Consider the following 16710-nt stretch of genomic DNA (forward strand, 5'->3'; position numbering starts at 1 on the left):
AGTGTCATAACAGCATCATCTAAAAAATTATAGCAACATTTTTTATTTATTTAAATTTCTATAAAGTTAAAAATTTAAAAGTTCGCATGATCTTATTTTCCTCGTTGCAGATTAGGACACGTGTGGAGATGTCCAGTGAGCCGAACTTCACCAAGGAAATCATAGGAGGCGCATTTGGGGCTTTGCTATTGCTGGCTTTGATCGCGGGTGGACTCTACAAGGTGAACATCTTACCATTTCATACCTCCCTTGGTCATGGTCTGACACACTGCCTTGTCTTCACCACACCTGTAAGAATATAACTGTTTTCTTTCCTCTTTCTCAGGCGGGATTTTTTAAGAGCAAATATAACCAGATGGTTCAAGAAGCTGGAGGAGAAACAGATGGAGGTGAAGGGGAAAATGCAAGTGCCCCCCCAGCTACTGAATAGACAACGAGGAAACAAAACAGCAGGAGAATAGCAAATGGCTAAATATATTCTCTTGCTTAAAGTGCTTTTTTTATTTTGGAAACCAAAAAGGTGAAATTTACTATTTCAACATGTTTTTGTATGAACATTATGTGTGACAGGTACAAAAATATGCTTTTTTTGCTTCATTCTTGATCTCAGCATTAGCTTGTTCCAGTAAGTGCTATAATGTACAAATGGACGGTTATAGATCAATTTATAAATACCACTGAAGTCCTTATTTAGTATCTGCTGTATTTCTATAAATGGGGGTTGTGGTGGCGCAACGGGTTGGACTGGGCCCTGCTCTCCAGTGGGTCTGGGGTTCAAGTCCCGCTTGGGGTGCCCTGCGACGGACTGGCGTCCTGTCCTGGGTGTGTCCCCTCTCCCTCCGGCCTTACGCCCTGTGTTGCTGGGTAGGCTCCAGTTCCCCGTGACCCCGTATGGGGCAAGTGGTTCTGAAAATGTGTGTGTGTGTGAGAGATTATTTTCTCCTTTTGATGGTACATATATTTACATACTGATTTACATTCATTGAGAAATGGATACGGGTTGGAGGCTGTTATCTTCTTTATTTAAAACAGTCTCTCTTAAACCCAGCTGCGAATTTCCTCATGTTTCTGCAACCCAATAAGATGTAATCATATAGTTGCATTGGATAGTTGTGCAGCTAAAGCGCCAATATAGAAGTCCATAGCGATGAAATTTAAGTTGTAAATACAGTAATTTTTTTGAGCTTGCAAAAACTAATAAAGCACTTTAAAGAAATAAGTTTAATGAGTCATATGCAACTGCTAATTCATCATTATGATTCACTGCCATGTGTCTGTTTCAAGGAGTGACCAGTCATGCATCTGGAAAAGGTGGATTTTACTGTCTCTTTTTATGTCTTGATACTAGAAAACTCCCATAAATAACTGTAAAGTATAAAGAAAAATTGCCTTTGATTAAAAGCAATAATGGATAAAACCCTATTGGGTGAAGAGAAGGACAAAGTAAAACACAGTAACCACATTCTTCAAACCACCAACATCTCCTTGCACTGCACTAGTGTTCAAAAAAGCTCCCTAAGAACCATAGTGTTTTGTAGTATTGGCCTGATGCTTTTACCACTTGCATGAATAACTTGACACTGATACAGTTCACACACTATGTACGTTTTATGGTTTTTATTGTATTTTATTAATTTTTTTAGAGTTTAAATTGAACTGGTGGTAGATGACTGCATGGTCATTTTCCTCTTGAGATTCCGCTGACTGGATCGCATCACTGTTAATGTGCATTTATGTCACATATCAATGAACAGAACTGGTGCCGGGGGTGTGGTGGCTTGGCCGGTGTCTGCTGTGTGGCAGGTCTAGGGTTCCAGCCCTGCTTGGGACAAGCAGTTATTGACCTTAGTTGGTTAGAGCCAGTGTCCTCCTGTTGCACTCTGGGAGCTTTCAACCAGCCTGCTGGCTACTCATTCCTCTTGAATCTATTGAATGGATCTATTGATATACAATGGACATGGCCAAAAGAAAAAGGGTTGTGTGCTATACATCACCCCAGAATCCCAAGCTCATCCAACATGAAGATGTAGCTCATTTCACTCCAGATCTCCTAATTCAGTCACTTGAAGTTCCACAAACAGATGTTAGTGGGCAGTAAAGAGCAGTCAAAAATTTGGGTCACTGGGTGTTTTGGATCTTTCAATACCAGACACCTATACCCAAGTGACCCAGCCAGGATTGACCAGGCCCTAGCATGTGTCCACGTAGAATTACCTTTATCCTACACCCCACCTTTCCTGATTGACAGCTTTCTCTCCATAACCTTGGCAACAACACACACCCGACCTTCCCAGAACACTGGCCAGACCAGCTGTACCAGATGTCACCGTACCTACCACTATGCTTTGCTGAAACTGTAACTTTGCCTGCCCCATTGTAGCCAGCATGTTCCACTTCTTTCCTAACCTGGCACACAGGGTGTAAGGCCGGAGGAGGAGGGGACGCACCCAGGACGGGACACCAGTCCCGTCGCAAGGCACCCCAAGCGGGACTCAAACCCCAAACCCACTGAAGAGCAGGACCAGGACCAACCCACTGCACCACTGCGCCACTGCGCCACCGCACCCCCTGTTACAGGCAGATTGTACTGATATTGAAAAGGAGGCATCTCTAAGATTATGCTATGGCTACAATGAAGTAGAGACTCAAGTCAGTCCTTAATACCAGCTTTTTGACAGATGAAGTGGATAAGATGAGCAAATTGTCAAGTTTAAAAGAGAACCTTCGACAGGCAGAAGGACCAGTGTGGAGATGCAGGATTTCAGTTAGAGAGGTTGAGTTCTACATGGCAGTCAGTCTAGGCAGCAATATCAGAAGAAATACAATGCTTGAGGAATATTTTTGATGGGGTAAAGTTCAAAAACCCCCATCTCTTTGTCCCTGTTTCCAGCCTGCGCTGCTCCTCCAACCATCCCTTCACACATCTCACCCTCACATTTCTCTACCATTAAGTTAAAATGTGACAATGATTGCAAACTCAGTCCTCTTCCCCTCTCGCCCCCTCTTTGTGTCTCTTGCCATGACTTCAAGGACAAGAAGACTTGCCATGCCCACAGGCTTTAATTTATCACCCTCATTCTCACTTCCATTGATTACAGCTTGTACTGCTGTTTGTGACTGTTGGTGATCAGTGAGATCAATGTGAATGCTACATGTTTATGAAATAAGTCAACAACTGACATATGAATTTGTCATTTTAAAATATGCATATCAAATTCAACTTTATTGATGCTCTAAGACTACACACCCAGTGAATAAATCAAATTATTAAATCAATTAATCACTGATTTCAGACAAATCTAAAATAGATGATAGATGACAGACAGTAATAATAGGCATCTGTAAGTGCCTGAAAATATTTGGTGATGCAAAACAAACAGTACACTAAACAAACACTTGCACAATTAACAAGTTCAAACTTTCAAGACAATTTGAGTTAACAAAACTAAAAGTATTGCTGTATGCATAGCAATGAAAAGAAAAGCATTCAAAAATATTTTAAGCAAAGAACCAACTTTTCACACCTTATTAAAAACAGCTGAGGAAATTCAATACTTTCACTGTCATAATGTTGAAATGAAAAAAAAATGTAAGACATTACAACTGAAGGAAGAGTTGCTAAATAAGGCACCTTATAGCCAAGAAACAGTGCTTCAAATCAATGATAGTATTAGAGAAGGCTCATTTGCAGTTAAACTGGATATCTTGTCTATTACACATAAAACTAAAGACTAAATGATTCTTGTTACTTCTGCAAAATAAATACCTTCATTTTTGCAGTAACAGTTGATCACTCTCCACTGTAAAAAAATTTTAAAATCTAATGACATTTTTTGTAAGTGTCATTGTAGACATATAAATGTCCAAAAATGATATGCTTATGCTAAAACTGTACACTGGAATTTTTTTTTTTTTTTTTTTTTTTTTTAAGCATGAAACTTCACTTGGTCCCCTGCTATCTTTGGCAAGTACAGTGCAATACTCACTTTATAGCCTGAGTAATATGCGGGTATGAAGTCCAGTTTAACCTTCCCAGTTCAGCTCTATGTGGCTCAGTTGCATCATGTGCCAAGTCACTTATTACACTCTCTCGTGTGTGGACCCACACTGAACAAGCCTACCGCAGCAACACTACTGCAACCAGGGAGGTCACGGCATTGGCCAGCACAGCCAACTTACTCGCCCAGCTATAGGAAGCCCGGCCAATGAGCTGAGCATCTGGCACGCTACTTTGGATGAAGTCAGTATAGGCAGACACCTCGGTATAGACACCAGGTTGGTTGGGTCGGGCACAGCCAAATCCAAAGCTGACCACACCTGCTTGCACCCACGTCCCATTCACCATGGAGCACACAAGAGGTCCACCAGAATCTCCCTGCGAGACAACATGTTGAAGGTTTTTTTTGAAGACAAGACTTAAAGGTGTGTTGTAGTGAATTTGAGATGTAAACGATTCAAAATCGTAATTCACAAAGCAAGCATAACAGCTGAGACGCCAGTGTTCTTAACAAGCATTAGGAACTTACTGCAGAAAGAACAATCAATGGCTACTGATGCTGTAACATTTTTCTGTACTGTGTGTTTAAGGATGAAATAAGGCCATTGCTTTCGTATTCCACTTTTTATTATGAGGGTTGTCTGTATGTTCTTACCATTGACAATAAAGCTAATGCGACTAACAACCTGCAATTAAGAAAATGCTTTAACTGCCTCTGTGACTTCACCAAGAGAGTAAATGTAAAGCACCAGAATCATAAACACAAAGCCTTCACTCTAACCATGTACTGAAGAACGTCTAAAATATCTCTTACCTGGCAGGCATCCTTTCCACCCTCTGGATAACCGGCACAAATCATGCTAGACAGGATGCTTATGTTTTCAGTGGCCTGGAGCATCTGCTGACAGGTAGGCTGGTCAATGATGGGGACTTGAACTTGCTGTAAAGTTCCCACACCTGACAGAGAAACTTTAACAAATACAAAAAAAAATTAAGAAAAGTAAGAGTAACGGTGATAAAATAAAACAAAAACTTATTCTCCCTTGAAGACATGAGAAATGGAATTCCTCTGTACTGATGTGAAAACTGGCAGATGATTTGCCAGCAATTCCATACAACTGAAACAGTGATGGGGGGGACTATTACAGTTTGAACTTACAGATAACATGTTACAACAAAATGACAATCCTAAATTTTAAACAGGACAAAGTGTTGTAATCTTCTGTTAAAAAAACACAACATGTAGTTCCACCAGTTACATTTCTGCTAATACAGTAGTGGGCAATATTTAAAAAGTAAGATTTAACTTCATTTCCATACCAGGTCTCCTAACATGTAGAGAAAGAAGTCTGACAAGAACAATGAAACCTGCGATGTCCTTAAAAAAATTTTTTAAAAAACTGACACATTAGGAATGAGTACCTGATTTAATAATACAAAAAAAACTTGGCAAATTTGATTACAATTTAGCTACATATAAAGAGATGCTGACTAACAGTCCACCCCTACTGTTCAAAACAACAAAGCTGTGAAAAGCAAAAAGAAAGAATTACTTGCCAAGTTAACTGTAACTTGAAGCCTATTAATTCCATTTATTCCACTGAACAAGAGGGTAAAGCTAAAGTGGAAAGTTGGATTAAAACAGTTCAGCAATGTAATAGGAAAAAAAAAAGCATAAAAAGCTTTACTGCACATAACTATACAAAAACTCCAGAAAAAAAATAGCACAGCATCAACCATAAAATAAAAAAGTCTAAATATTACAGAACAAATCTCAATAACTTAACCTTAAAGAAAAAAAGGGTTCAGAAAACCTCTTAACACTCGTTTAAGTTGACAACAAGCTGTATAAAAACACAGAAGGGTAACATCCGGGAAGAACTACACAGCAAATATCTCTTGAATCCAAGTCTCAACATCTCATCGTTATACTCTTTGTGGATTACTTTTCCCTCAAAAGGCTTAAAAGTTTTTGCTAATTGGTTGAACAATTATTATAACTGTAACTTTCTATTCACCACATTAAATTCCTGACATCTTCACTGGGTTTTAACAATATACCCCACCAGACAGGACCACCTGCCAACTGACACTCCACTCACCTCCCTCCTGAACCTGCCCCCAGCCAGTGACATAGCAAAGCATCCCACTGGGGAACAGGGTGTTGGCATCAGGTAGACAAACTGGCTGAATGTAGTCTGACCAGGTCACTGGGCTGTCCAGCTGGACCAGAGCTATGTCCAGCCCTTCCTGGGCATCGACATAACCTGGTGGAATCGTCACTTGAGCAACACGCTTCGAAACTTCATACTGGTTAAATCCGTTGAGCTGGTAACGGCCCAGGTACAGCACATAGGAGGACAAACTGGAAGACCTGAGAAGGAATTAAAAAAAAAATAAAGATCACACTCCACACCAGGACATTCATACCCTTTAAACACCAGTGAGCAATAAAGCACTGTCCATGAGGGCAGATTGGAGTCTTACGCTGGGAAGCAATGGGCAGCAGACAACACCCAGTCTTCTGCAATGATAGACCCTCCACAAATGTGGCCATCCGTTATTGTCTGGATATCCACCTGCCATGGCCAAGCACCTTCTTGTGCATTAGTTCCTCCGACAATCCTGTTGGTCAGGGGAGGCAGTCCGCACACTAATAACAAAAAGACAATTTTAACAAATTTTTAAAAACGTTACGCTGATATCAACAAGCGCCATCGAGTCAGTGTTTTAAGTTAACACTTGCTGAGCACATATAGAGTGACACCTGAATTTTCTGTCCTACGTTTGTATCCCTAGGATAATAATAACAAGCCATCAAATATATTCATACAATATTTAAAAAAATTTATTTAACAGACAGACACTTTTCTCAATATTGACTTACATTAAGCTATTTACGACGATTCCCTACGACGGTTACTTTTTACTGGTGAAGTTCTGGGTGGGTAAGCGAAAGACTCAAAGAGTACTATAGCAGGAAGGGGAACTCAAACCTGTGTCCTCTCAGTACAAGTTACCTGCTCTTACCTGCTCTAACCACAACCCCACCTGAATTCCCTACTAAGTACAGAAACAAACGAGGGGGAAATACACACAGACAAGAAATGGTCATTACCTTGTGCTTCACATGTCCAGAAACCTGTTAGAGAAGTTCAAATTTGAATTTAAAAATGGCAAAACAGCATAATTTTATTATCTATTCAATTTTATTCCACTGTAGAAGCTGCCCTACGTCATGAATACTTCAGTGTAAAACAGACAAAAACATTGAGGTACATTGATTCAGGCTGTGTCCTCTACTTACAGCTACAGTTCTGAAAACGCGCCATTAAACTAGTGAAAGTTATTAAACACCTGCTTTTCCCGCCATAAACGTGCGTGAATATTACAGAACGGAACAGATATGAAAAACTTTTAATCATGTAAAAATAACATTAAAAACTCTTACCTAAAGTCGCAAGAAGTAGAACCACCAGACCTCCCGAGTTCACCATTCTTGTTTACAGCAAACAAAAACACAAAAATAGCGATGACTAAAGCGATAGGTGACTAAAATAGTGACTAAAATCGTGTACCGGGGGCGAACGGAGCTCCGGAAACGACAGCGCGAGATAGTACGAGCAGAAAAAAAAAGTCGTAGTCGAAGAAAAACAAAAGGAGCGGCCGGTTTCGAGGCATCATTTACTAGTCTAGGGGCGTTTCCTTACCTGTGGTAAAAGGCCAGTGAGCACAGTATCGACATCCAGCGGAAAAAGTCCTACCTCTGTACTGCGCACACCTGACCGCCGCCCCAGCCAATCAGATTTATGCACACCTGTCCCCGCGAGGTGGGGGCTGCGTCACAGGCAGTGACGTAACCGGTCCTATTCAGGGAGCCCATAACATCTTTAGTAACTTCAAGTGGAATCTTTCTCTCCCTTCCCTTTCTGTGGGACACATGATTAGTATCGTTTTACTGTGTTGCACTTTCGGTGTGTCGGTGTGATAACATTTCTCGAAGGACTGAGATCTTGATCTTCTGAGTTTCTTAAGCGTACAACTGAACTTCAGCAGGAAAACACAGAATCTGAGTGTGGGTGGGCAGGTACTAGAGCTTCTGCCTTGTCTTTGGGTTTCACTGTAATCTGTAGATTTTTTTTACCATTGTTTGTTGCTTTTCTGGATATTTTTCTGCTTTAAGTGGTTTAATACTTACTGAAGTTATTTAATAGTAGCATTCTCCCAAAGAGCTACCGGAAGCAGGCTCCAGAGTCAGGCCAGGGTATCGGGAACATGCTCTTTATTAGATATTTACATTTATTTATTTATCAGACACTTTCTCCAAAGCAACTTTCAGTGAACTGTATGTGGTGTTATGAGCCCACACAACTTATTCACCGCGGTGACTTACACTGCTAGATACACTACTTACACTGGGTCACTCATCCATACATCAGTGGAACACACACACTCTCTCTCTGTCACTCACACACTATGGGCAAACCTGAACAGCATGTCTTTAGACTGTAGAAGGAAACCAGAGCACCCGGAAGAAACCCACACAGACACAGGGAGAACATGCGAATTCCACACAGACTGAGAGGGGATCAAACCCACATTTTCTCATACCACCCAGGTGCTGTATCATCATGCCACTCATATTTCTCTTTAACAGTGTACATGTCTCTTGGCAGCAGACTTAACAAAGACACTACAATCAAATCAAGCTGGATCTCAACCCTCGAGAGTTCCCCTAAGTCACTCTCAGCCCCTCTACCGCGCATAACGGTTAAGGAGCCACCCCCAGAACTCCCCAGAATTCACCTCGCTGCAAACTGCGCATGAACAATAAAACAACCAATCAAAAAAGAACACCAGACTATTTACAGAAATAAATACTAATAACTATTTACACAGAGTTATTTAATAATAATAATAATAATAATAATAATAATAATGAAAGTTTCTTTAGGGATTCATGTAAATATGTGCATTTCAGTAAACTGAATGTAAAATTGAGTGTGCAACACATTTCTGCTACTTAACAGTCTGACAAGCTACACACGCAGTTCCATCAGCAGTTTCACTTTATTTTTTCTCCCTTTCTGTCCTTTTTTATTCAGATTTACCTGCAAGAAGAAGAAAGTCCAAAGGTTGCTGACAGTTTGATGATTCATTGCACTGGGTGCTCTACTTGTGAACTGGGACCAAGAGATGGTTCATTACTCAAAGGGTTCACTCGTCGAAGGTGATGTGAAGTGGGCTGGGGGCTCGTCATATAATTCTATTCAAAATTCTATATGCAGCTGCTTGCGTGATGTGTCAAAAATTGTGGTGCTGCAGCCGCTCATCGTAGTTTGAGAATCACTTGTGTGTTGCCATGTCTCTCTGTTGGTGAAACGCACCTTATTTGTACGTTCGTTATTCATATGCATACTTTATGCGCTTCATTCCTTTAGTGTTTCATGGTTATTATGGCCAATGAAATACTTTCCATAACAGAACTGAGAGCTTTAAAGAAAGCAGTCTGACCTAACCCTAACCCCAAGTTCTGTCTGCAGTCAGAGTGTGAAGAGTTTCTGAGCCTCATTTCTTAAGGAGAGTTTGATTTTTTATTTTAGATTTATTTTTGTATATGCTTTATTTTATATATATTGATTTTTATATTTTTTTCTTTATTGTCTTGTACTATGTTCTGTGTTGCACCATGGTCTCCGAAGAAACGACATTTTGTTCCACTGCACACAAGCTGTATAGAGGAATGACAATAAAAACAACTTGAACAACTTGAACTTGATTTTCACAACCTCAGCAGTAAAGGAAACAGACAAAATAGACATATCATGATGATTGCAAATGCTTCAGATATTTGGGTATATTTTTGCTATGGAACTATGTTAGAAATTAAACAATAATTGTCATTGTCAGGAGAAGGAGGGTGTCTTCAAGAAAATACACACTCATTCACATTTATATTTTTCATTTAGCTGATGCTTTTCTCCAAAGCGACGTACATCTCAGAGAAAAATACAAAGAGTGCATTGCATCAACAGAAGACTATAACAGCTTGTCCAATTCAGGGTCACAGCAGTCTGTAGCCTATCTCGGAAGCGCGGGGCACAAGCGGTCATGCGGAAAACATGCAAAGTCCACAGAGACTGGGCTGCAATTCGAACCTAGGCTCAAAATGCTCAGGTGTCGCGAGGGGGCAGCACCCCATAATGCCCCACCCACACGGCCTAGGGCTACGCATAATTACATTTCTGCACATGCTGGAAAGGATTTGTTGCATTTTGCAACTTCAGTGTAACCAGGCACAGCAGCTCTGTTGTTGAGAATCAGCTATGGAAGACTGACTGCAAGTGTGTTATTATACAACTGTCTACTGCGTTTTTTTCCAAATCTGATGGTGTGAATTGAGGAAGGATTTTTTATTTTTTTTTTTCTTTCTTTATTTATTTTTTTTAATGAAAACTCCTATGGGGGGCATGGTGGTGCAGCGGGTTTGGCCGGGGCCTGGTCTTTGGTGGGTCTGGGGTTTGAGTCCTGCTTGGGGTGCCTTGTGATGGACTGGCATCCTGCCCTGGGTGTGTCCCCTCCCCCTCCAGCCCCATGCCCTGTGCTGCTAGGCCCCAGTGCGCTACAACCCCACCTAGAACAAGCGGTTAAGGCAATGTGAGTGTGTGTGAACAAGGGTTGCTGGGAAGTTTACATAATTGTGCAACTGTAGAAGGGACCGCAAGGGAGCAAACACCACTTCGGCAATGTAGAAGCATTTCTGGCAAATAATGAAACAACATTTATATTTGTTCATTTAACAGCCACTTTTGTCCGAAGCGACATACATCTCCAGCAACACCGCACCACACCTTAACACACTTGCAGTCACGGGAAAAGCACCTGTAATGAAAACACCGTTCGAAGTTCTTAACCTGTTAGAATTTCTCGTGTTTTGTTTTGCTGAACAGCGCTTCAGAGTGTACCTCAAGACATAGATTTGGATTTTGACTACAAAGTTAGTCATGTAAATGGGAAAAAAAAATCTGAAAATTAGAAAAGCAACTTTCTCATCCTACATATTAATTACATATTATTATTATGTCCCAGTAGCAGAATATGTACACTGGGTCCTCATGCTAAGAAAGTTTCAGTGAAGAATTTCTGAAGAGTTTACTGTTTTTTCTTTTATTGTATGTTCTTCAGTTGACTGAAAAAAACCGTTGCAGCGCAAACAAACCTGCGTGGCACTAAACAGCCGGCAGATGGCAGTAAAACGCACCCAAGCAGAGTCCCGAATGTGAAACCGAAACTTAGTTGCAGAGCGTACAGCGCTGGGTTCTGGTGTCCCTTAGAGTTGTCAATCAGTAACAAAGGTGCTTTTTGCGTGTTTATGAGCTCAATCTGTCAACAATCAGCACTGAATACAGGTTTGTAGAGAGGACGTCTTTTTAATGTTCACACATTTTAAATGACTTTCATTTTTAATGTAGCTCGAAGTTAATGAAAAAAATGTCAATCCACACACACTGCTTGTCCCGAGCGGGGTCGCGGTGAGCCTAGCCTCGCAGTGCAGGGCGCAGGGCTGGAGGGGGAGGGGACACACCCAGGATGGGACATCAGGACGCCGCAAGGCACCCCTAGTAGGACTCGAACCCCAGACCCACCAGACAGCAGGCCCTGGCCAAACCTGCTTTGCCACCCCAAAAATGTTAATCCAAAAAACAGATTTTTTTATTTGCTCAAGCTGTACTCAAAACGATTGTGTAATATACACAGCAAAAAAAAAAGAAGTACATTTCTTAAGCCTTCAGCTGATTGTGTACATAATAAAAAATGTCTCAAGTGCTTGTAAGCTGACAAACATTGCACGTCTGTGGGAAGACTGGGTCAGCAATTAGCGCTGAATTAGAGGTTGTGCAAATGATTTTTTTTTTTTTTCAGTTCTAGAATTAGACTTAGTCCTTTAAGAAGTACACTTAATTTTAATGTTAATCAAATTTAAAAGGTACTCATTAATCTGTTTATATTTCCATTTGAATGTTTTTTTACGTTAAACGATACTCGCTACCCCCTAACCAGACTGCTATGCTCCTTCGCTCTGCCCACTTGGTAACCCCACAGACAAGAGGACGAATATCAAAAGCACAAAGGTTTTGGTTCTGGCTCCGATGTGGTGTAATGACCTTCCCCTCTCACTCAGAACTGCTGAATCTCTCTCTATTTTTAAGAAGGGTCTCAGAACTCACCTCTTTAGGACTCATTTCTCCCCTGATCTTGATGCACGATAAACATGTAAGTGTTAATGTTTAATAATTTTTAATAGCAATTTGTTGAATAATGGAAAAACCTTTATGCAGCTGCTTGTGTAATGTACACTGTTCACATGGTGGTATGTAACAAATGGACCGTACAGTAGAATCACGTGTCTGCATCCAAATTGCTCCTTCTGTTGATGTGACGCACTTTTTGTATTGTTCTCTGAGACATACGTCACGTTGGAGTAAAGTGTCTGCTAAATTAATAAATGTAAAGGTAGATAATAAAATTCCTGTGACAAACTGCCACCCCATCCAGTAAAGTTTAAGCTTTTATGATTTGTGACACTTTAGCTCTGACTTTTCTCCTGACAAATGAGCAAAAATGTTAGTTTTTTTGCTGCTTAAAAATGTTCTCATGATTGAACATGTGGAGTCTGAAAAGCCCAACATACCTGAACAGCAATCCTCATGTCTCTTGTGTTTGTTACAGAGAACAGAATACCACTATTTGACCATCAGTACATGACCGTTACCATATGAGCATTACAAATTACCATCATCACGTGACTATCAGCAAATCCGAGACCATTGAAAACTATCACTTTATGACAATCATATGACAATCACCAAATCAGAGACCATCGCCATATGACCATTACTAAATCACAAACATTGTAAAGGCATCACTGAATCTATGTTTACCCAGGTAAGTAATACCTGGCAGTGTGCTGTACTGAGTGAACAATAGTCATTATTCATAACTTAGTAAAGTAGTGCACTGTTTAGGACTATCACCTTACAATCTGACGTTCTGTGGTTTGTACCCTGCTATAGTACCCTTAGTCATCGCTGTGAAGATGCTTATCGCAGAGGTTCTCGGTTCAGCCTCCGTTGTGGTGGAACGACCTCCCCCTCTGCTCAGAACTGCTAAATCTATGTTCACATTTAAAAAGGTTCTTAAAACTCATCTCTTCCGGATTCACTTCGCCAGAATATCACTGATTCCTAATCATCTTCCTAGTAGTTTTTTTTTTGAGATACATATAAACCTTTATGTTAAGCTGCAGGAGTAGCTGTGTAAAGGATTGATCTGAGCTCAATTATACCTTGCATGATCTTAAGAGATCATGGTTAAAGTTTTATGCAGCTACTTGTGTGACGTCGGTGCATATGGTAAAGGAAACAAACTAACTACTTAAGAATCACACATCTGTATCTAAGTGGAAGGGGGTGCGGTGGCGTGGTGGCGCAGTGGGTTGGTCCTGGTCCTGCTCTCTGGTGGGCTTGGGGTTCGAGTCCCACTTGGGGTACCTTGCGACGGAGTGGCGTCCCATCCTGGGTGTGTCCCCTCCCTCTCCGGCCTTACGCCCTGTGTTGCCGGGTTAGGCTCCGTGACCCTGTGTGGGACAAGCGGTTCTGAAAATGTGTGTGTATCTAAGTGTCTCTTTCTGCTAATGTAATGAACACTTTGTATTTTCTATGAGATGGATGTCACTTTGGAGAAAAGTGTCTGATAAATTAATAAATGTAAATGTATCCAACATTCTAAGTGATCTTCAGTGAACGCAACAGCTCAGCAAGGGTCAGTAAGAGTGATTGCTGGGTCAGTTTCTCTCTGAATACAATGTGTCATTCTTTTACCCCCATCCTCCTCCCTTTTTTTTCCAAAGGAAATGACAAACGCCATTAATGGGAACTATTGTTTCTCTTGGAGCAGCATTTTTTTTCTGATCCTGCTTTGTTTTGGTTTCCCTCAGTTTTAATGTAGTTTTACAATAAAACACAAACAATGGAAAAACATCAATATTGGGGCAATGGGATGTAAATGAAAGCAGGAGAATAAGGTAAAGGTCAGAAAGTGTTTGTGGTTGAAATAGATCTTTATGGTGCGACTGTCAACACAGAGTTGCCATAAACACTGTCCTTTCATTTTATTCAAATTACTCTATCAATTACTTTTTGTCCACTATCCATCAAAGAGTATGTTTGTTAAAAGGCACTAAACTCTAAAAAGACCTTTTCAGCTTCATAAAAAACATATACTTCTGCATAATTTGCATATGTTTCAGCTGCAATTGTGGTTTTATTAGCAGAATTGGCTTTCATTAACAGAACGCCGTAATGATATTCGGGGAGTGATTTTTATACAAGATGTACCTTTTGGTTTAATCTGTGTAGCACAGCTATAAATCCCATACATATTTTTATTACTTGAGCATTAAGGTAAGATCAGCAGCAAATCAACAGTTCCTTCATTATTTTCCCTTCTTGTGCGTAAGTTATTAAATGATTTTTTTCCTCCTTTCCTTCCATCAGGAAGTCTTCTTGAGCTAACTGCCAAGGTGATGTCTGGTGGCAATAAAGCCATATCTGCTGTAAAGATGCATCCAAGGGATCGAGTAGCGCATCAGAATTACTCGGTTTTAAAATAACACAGATAATCTGCTTTTTCCACAGTTCTACAGCTCTGACATTAGCAACAGGAAAATGTTATTAGTTTTGCTGTGCATTTGCCTACAATTACATTCAACTCCTGGAAGATTCTTGATAAATAACCTTGAAATCACTCTGAAAATGACCAAAGGACCTAAAATGTAATATTGTGTCTTTCTCTGCCCTGTGTGGCCCAGCAGAACTACGGGTTCTGAACGTGCTTTGATTTAGGTTCAGGTTGATTCAGGTTACCGAAGAGAAGTAATTATAGCGGTTTAGCTCTTATTGCAAGAAATCTCTGTCCTATTCTAAAGATTGCGTTAATTTATAAAACCATACATTTTTCTGCAGTTCTTCTTTTTCAGGTTATAGACCCTGATAACACCATTCACCATTTGCCTATCATGACTTTTTCAAGGGGTTGAAAAGGGGAGGGTACAAACACACACATCGCTTTGGCCAGGAACATATAACTGGCTGTTTTGCACAGTTGTACTCTGTCTAGCTAAATTATTACGGAACAGAGCAGTAAGGTAAGTCATTTGAAATGAACACATTACTGGAAAACATGGCATAATAGCAGTTTATGATTTTTTGTTAACTGGTCGAGTGATTCCTGGAGTTCTTCAGCTGGTGTGTTTTAAACAGTGTACTCAGCACTCACCAACATTACATGGGAATGAAATGCATTTTAAAGTATGTGAATTTGTAACTCATTTATCAATTAATTATCTCTGATAGAGTGTTTCTAATTCGAGAGCTAAACTGATGTTTCCTAAAATAGAGAAATAGATTTATGGTCAGTTTAGCCTGTTTCTGTGCAGTAATGGCAGAGGGAACAGTTATTTTGGAAAATTTACAAAAACACTATGTCGATTTCCAGAAACATTAACAGAAGACATATGTTTCTGTTTTGATTATTTGCTAATTTTTGTCTTTAATTAATAAAATTGTGACTATCTGAAAGCTTATTATTAGTCTGAAAATATATTCTGTTTCTGAGTGTTCGTGAAATGAAGGATTTTATTATAAATATAATATGTACTGGTCTTTTTTCTAATGCTATTTTTGAATTCTTCCCATCAAAGATACATTTTTTAATATAACTATTTGCATGTATCTATTATTGTATTTAAAACTGTACATGTTCATCTTATTTCATATGCAAGCTTCTAAATTCCATGATTACTATATAAATTAAAATAATAATTTTTTATGCAGAGTGTAACAGACGAGGATGTACGCTTGTTCCTTATATCATGAACAAGTGAGTTACAAATTTCTGAAGCACATTTTCCAGATTTTTTTATATTAAATTCCATTAACTTTGGCATCCCGTCCAGGATATTTTCCCTTCCCCTTCGGTTTTGCGCCCTGTGTTGCCGGCTGAGGCTGCAGCTCACCGCAACCCTGCTCGGGACAAGCGGTTGTTGACAATGGATGGATGGATGGATGGATGGATGGATGGACGGATGGATGGATGGATTTCTAACAATTCTTTGTTGCAGAGCAAAAATTGCCCGCATTTCTGCTTTGCACCATTAGAATGCAAAAACACATTCAGATACAATAGTAACTTGGGACTGGTGCAGGACCGATTTCATTACAAATGTCAGAGTTTAGGGTGTCTACAGCTCTAAGTTAATAAAAATTAAGCCTTACAATGTTCATAATTATACAATTTCGTTATAGCTATATCTGAGACCTTTACAGAAACTATACAGGAAATAGAGGTACAAATAAAGAGTAAAGAAAATACTCTGCTGTGTATTATTTGTGAGCACTCTGTAGCTGATGCATTTCCCCGAAGCAACTTACTGTATAGCTTCAGGTTTGTACACTAAGCTAATTACTATTATTTGTCCATTTATATAGCAAGGTAATATTTAGTCATGCAATTCATGGTAACTACTTTAATAAAGGGTATTATAACAGGAGCAAGGCCTTGAACTTGAGTCCTTTCATTAAAAGCCAAGGTTTTGTCATGTTGTGTTATGTTATGTTATGTCATGTTATGTTATGAGGGAAATGCAGTGGCAC

The 16710-nt window shown here is 39.9% G+C and overlaps 2 protein-coding genes across 2 annotated transcripts in view; one reads left to right on the plus strand and one right to left on the minus strand.

The window, feature by feature from the left end:
* LOC114909219 (integrin alpha-M-like) overlaps positions 1 to 485 on the plus strand; it is a 35688-nt gene extending 35203 nt beyond the window's left edge. Inside the window, exons 32-33 of the mRNA XM_029246953.1 lie at positions 111 to 221; positions 326 to 485. Of these exons, the coding sequence (XP_029102786.1) occupies positions 111 to 221; positions 326 to 430 (216 nt within the window). The 3' untranslated portion in view covers positions 431 to 485. The remainder of the gene's footprint in view (positions 1 to 110; positions 222 to 325) is intronic.
* Positions 486 to 4071: 3586 nt separating this feature from the next.
* LOC114909199 (serine protease 33-like) lies at positions 4072 to 7694 on the minus strand. The gene is made up of 6 exons (XM_029246866.1): positions 7449 to 7694; positions 7116 to 7139; positions 6485 to 6650; positions 6100 to 6371; positions 4812 to 4966; positions 4072 to 4375 (listed from the first exon to the last, which is right to left on the minus strand). The coding sequence occupies exons 1-6, from the start codon at positions 7492 to 7494 to the stop codon at positions 4118 to 4120; spliced, it is 921 nt and encodes a 306-aa protein (XP_029102699.1). The 5' UTR covers positions 7495 to 7694; the 3' UTR covers positions 4072 to 4117.
* Between the last annotated feature and the right edge of the window lie 9016 nt (positions 7695 to 16710).

The sequence above is a fragment of the Scleropages formosus genome, chromosome 20, assembly GCF_900964775.1.
Source record: "Scleropages formosus chromosome 20, fSclFor1.1, whole genome shotgun sequence".
In the NCBI taxonomy this organism is placed as follows: Eukaryota; Metazoa; Chordata; class Actinopteri; order Osteoglossiformes; family Osteoglossidae; genus Scleropages; species Scleropages formosus.

What these genes read in the sequence shown, in the direction of transcription:
- LOC114909199 (XM_029246866.1), bottom strand. Translation starts at nt 7,494, where the DNA reads ATGGTGAACTCGGGAGGTCTGGTGGTTCTACTTCTTGCGACTTTAG. An exon ending in CTGGACATGTGAAGCACAAG is followed by an intron (nt 6,651 to 7,115) that starts GTAATGACCATT and finishes TTTTGTTATTAG; the next exon opens with TGTGCGGACTGCCTCCCCTG. An exon ending in GTGGAAAGGATGCCTGCCAG is followed by an intron (nt 4,376 to 4,811) that starts GTAAGAGATATT and finishes GTTGTCTCGCAG; the next exon opens with GGAGATTCTGGTGGACCTCT.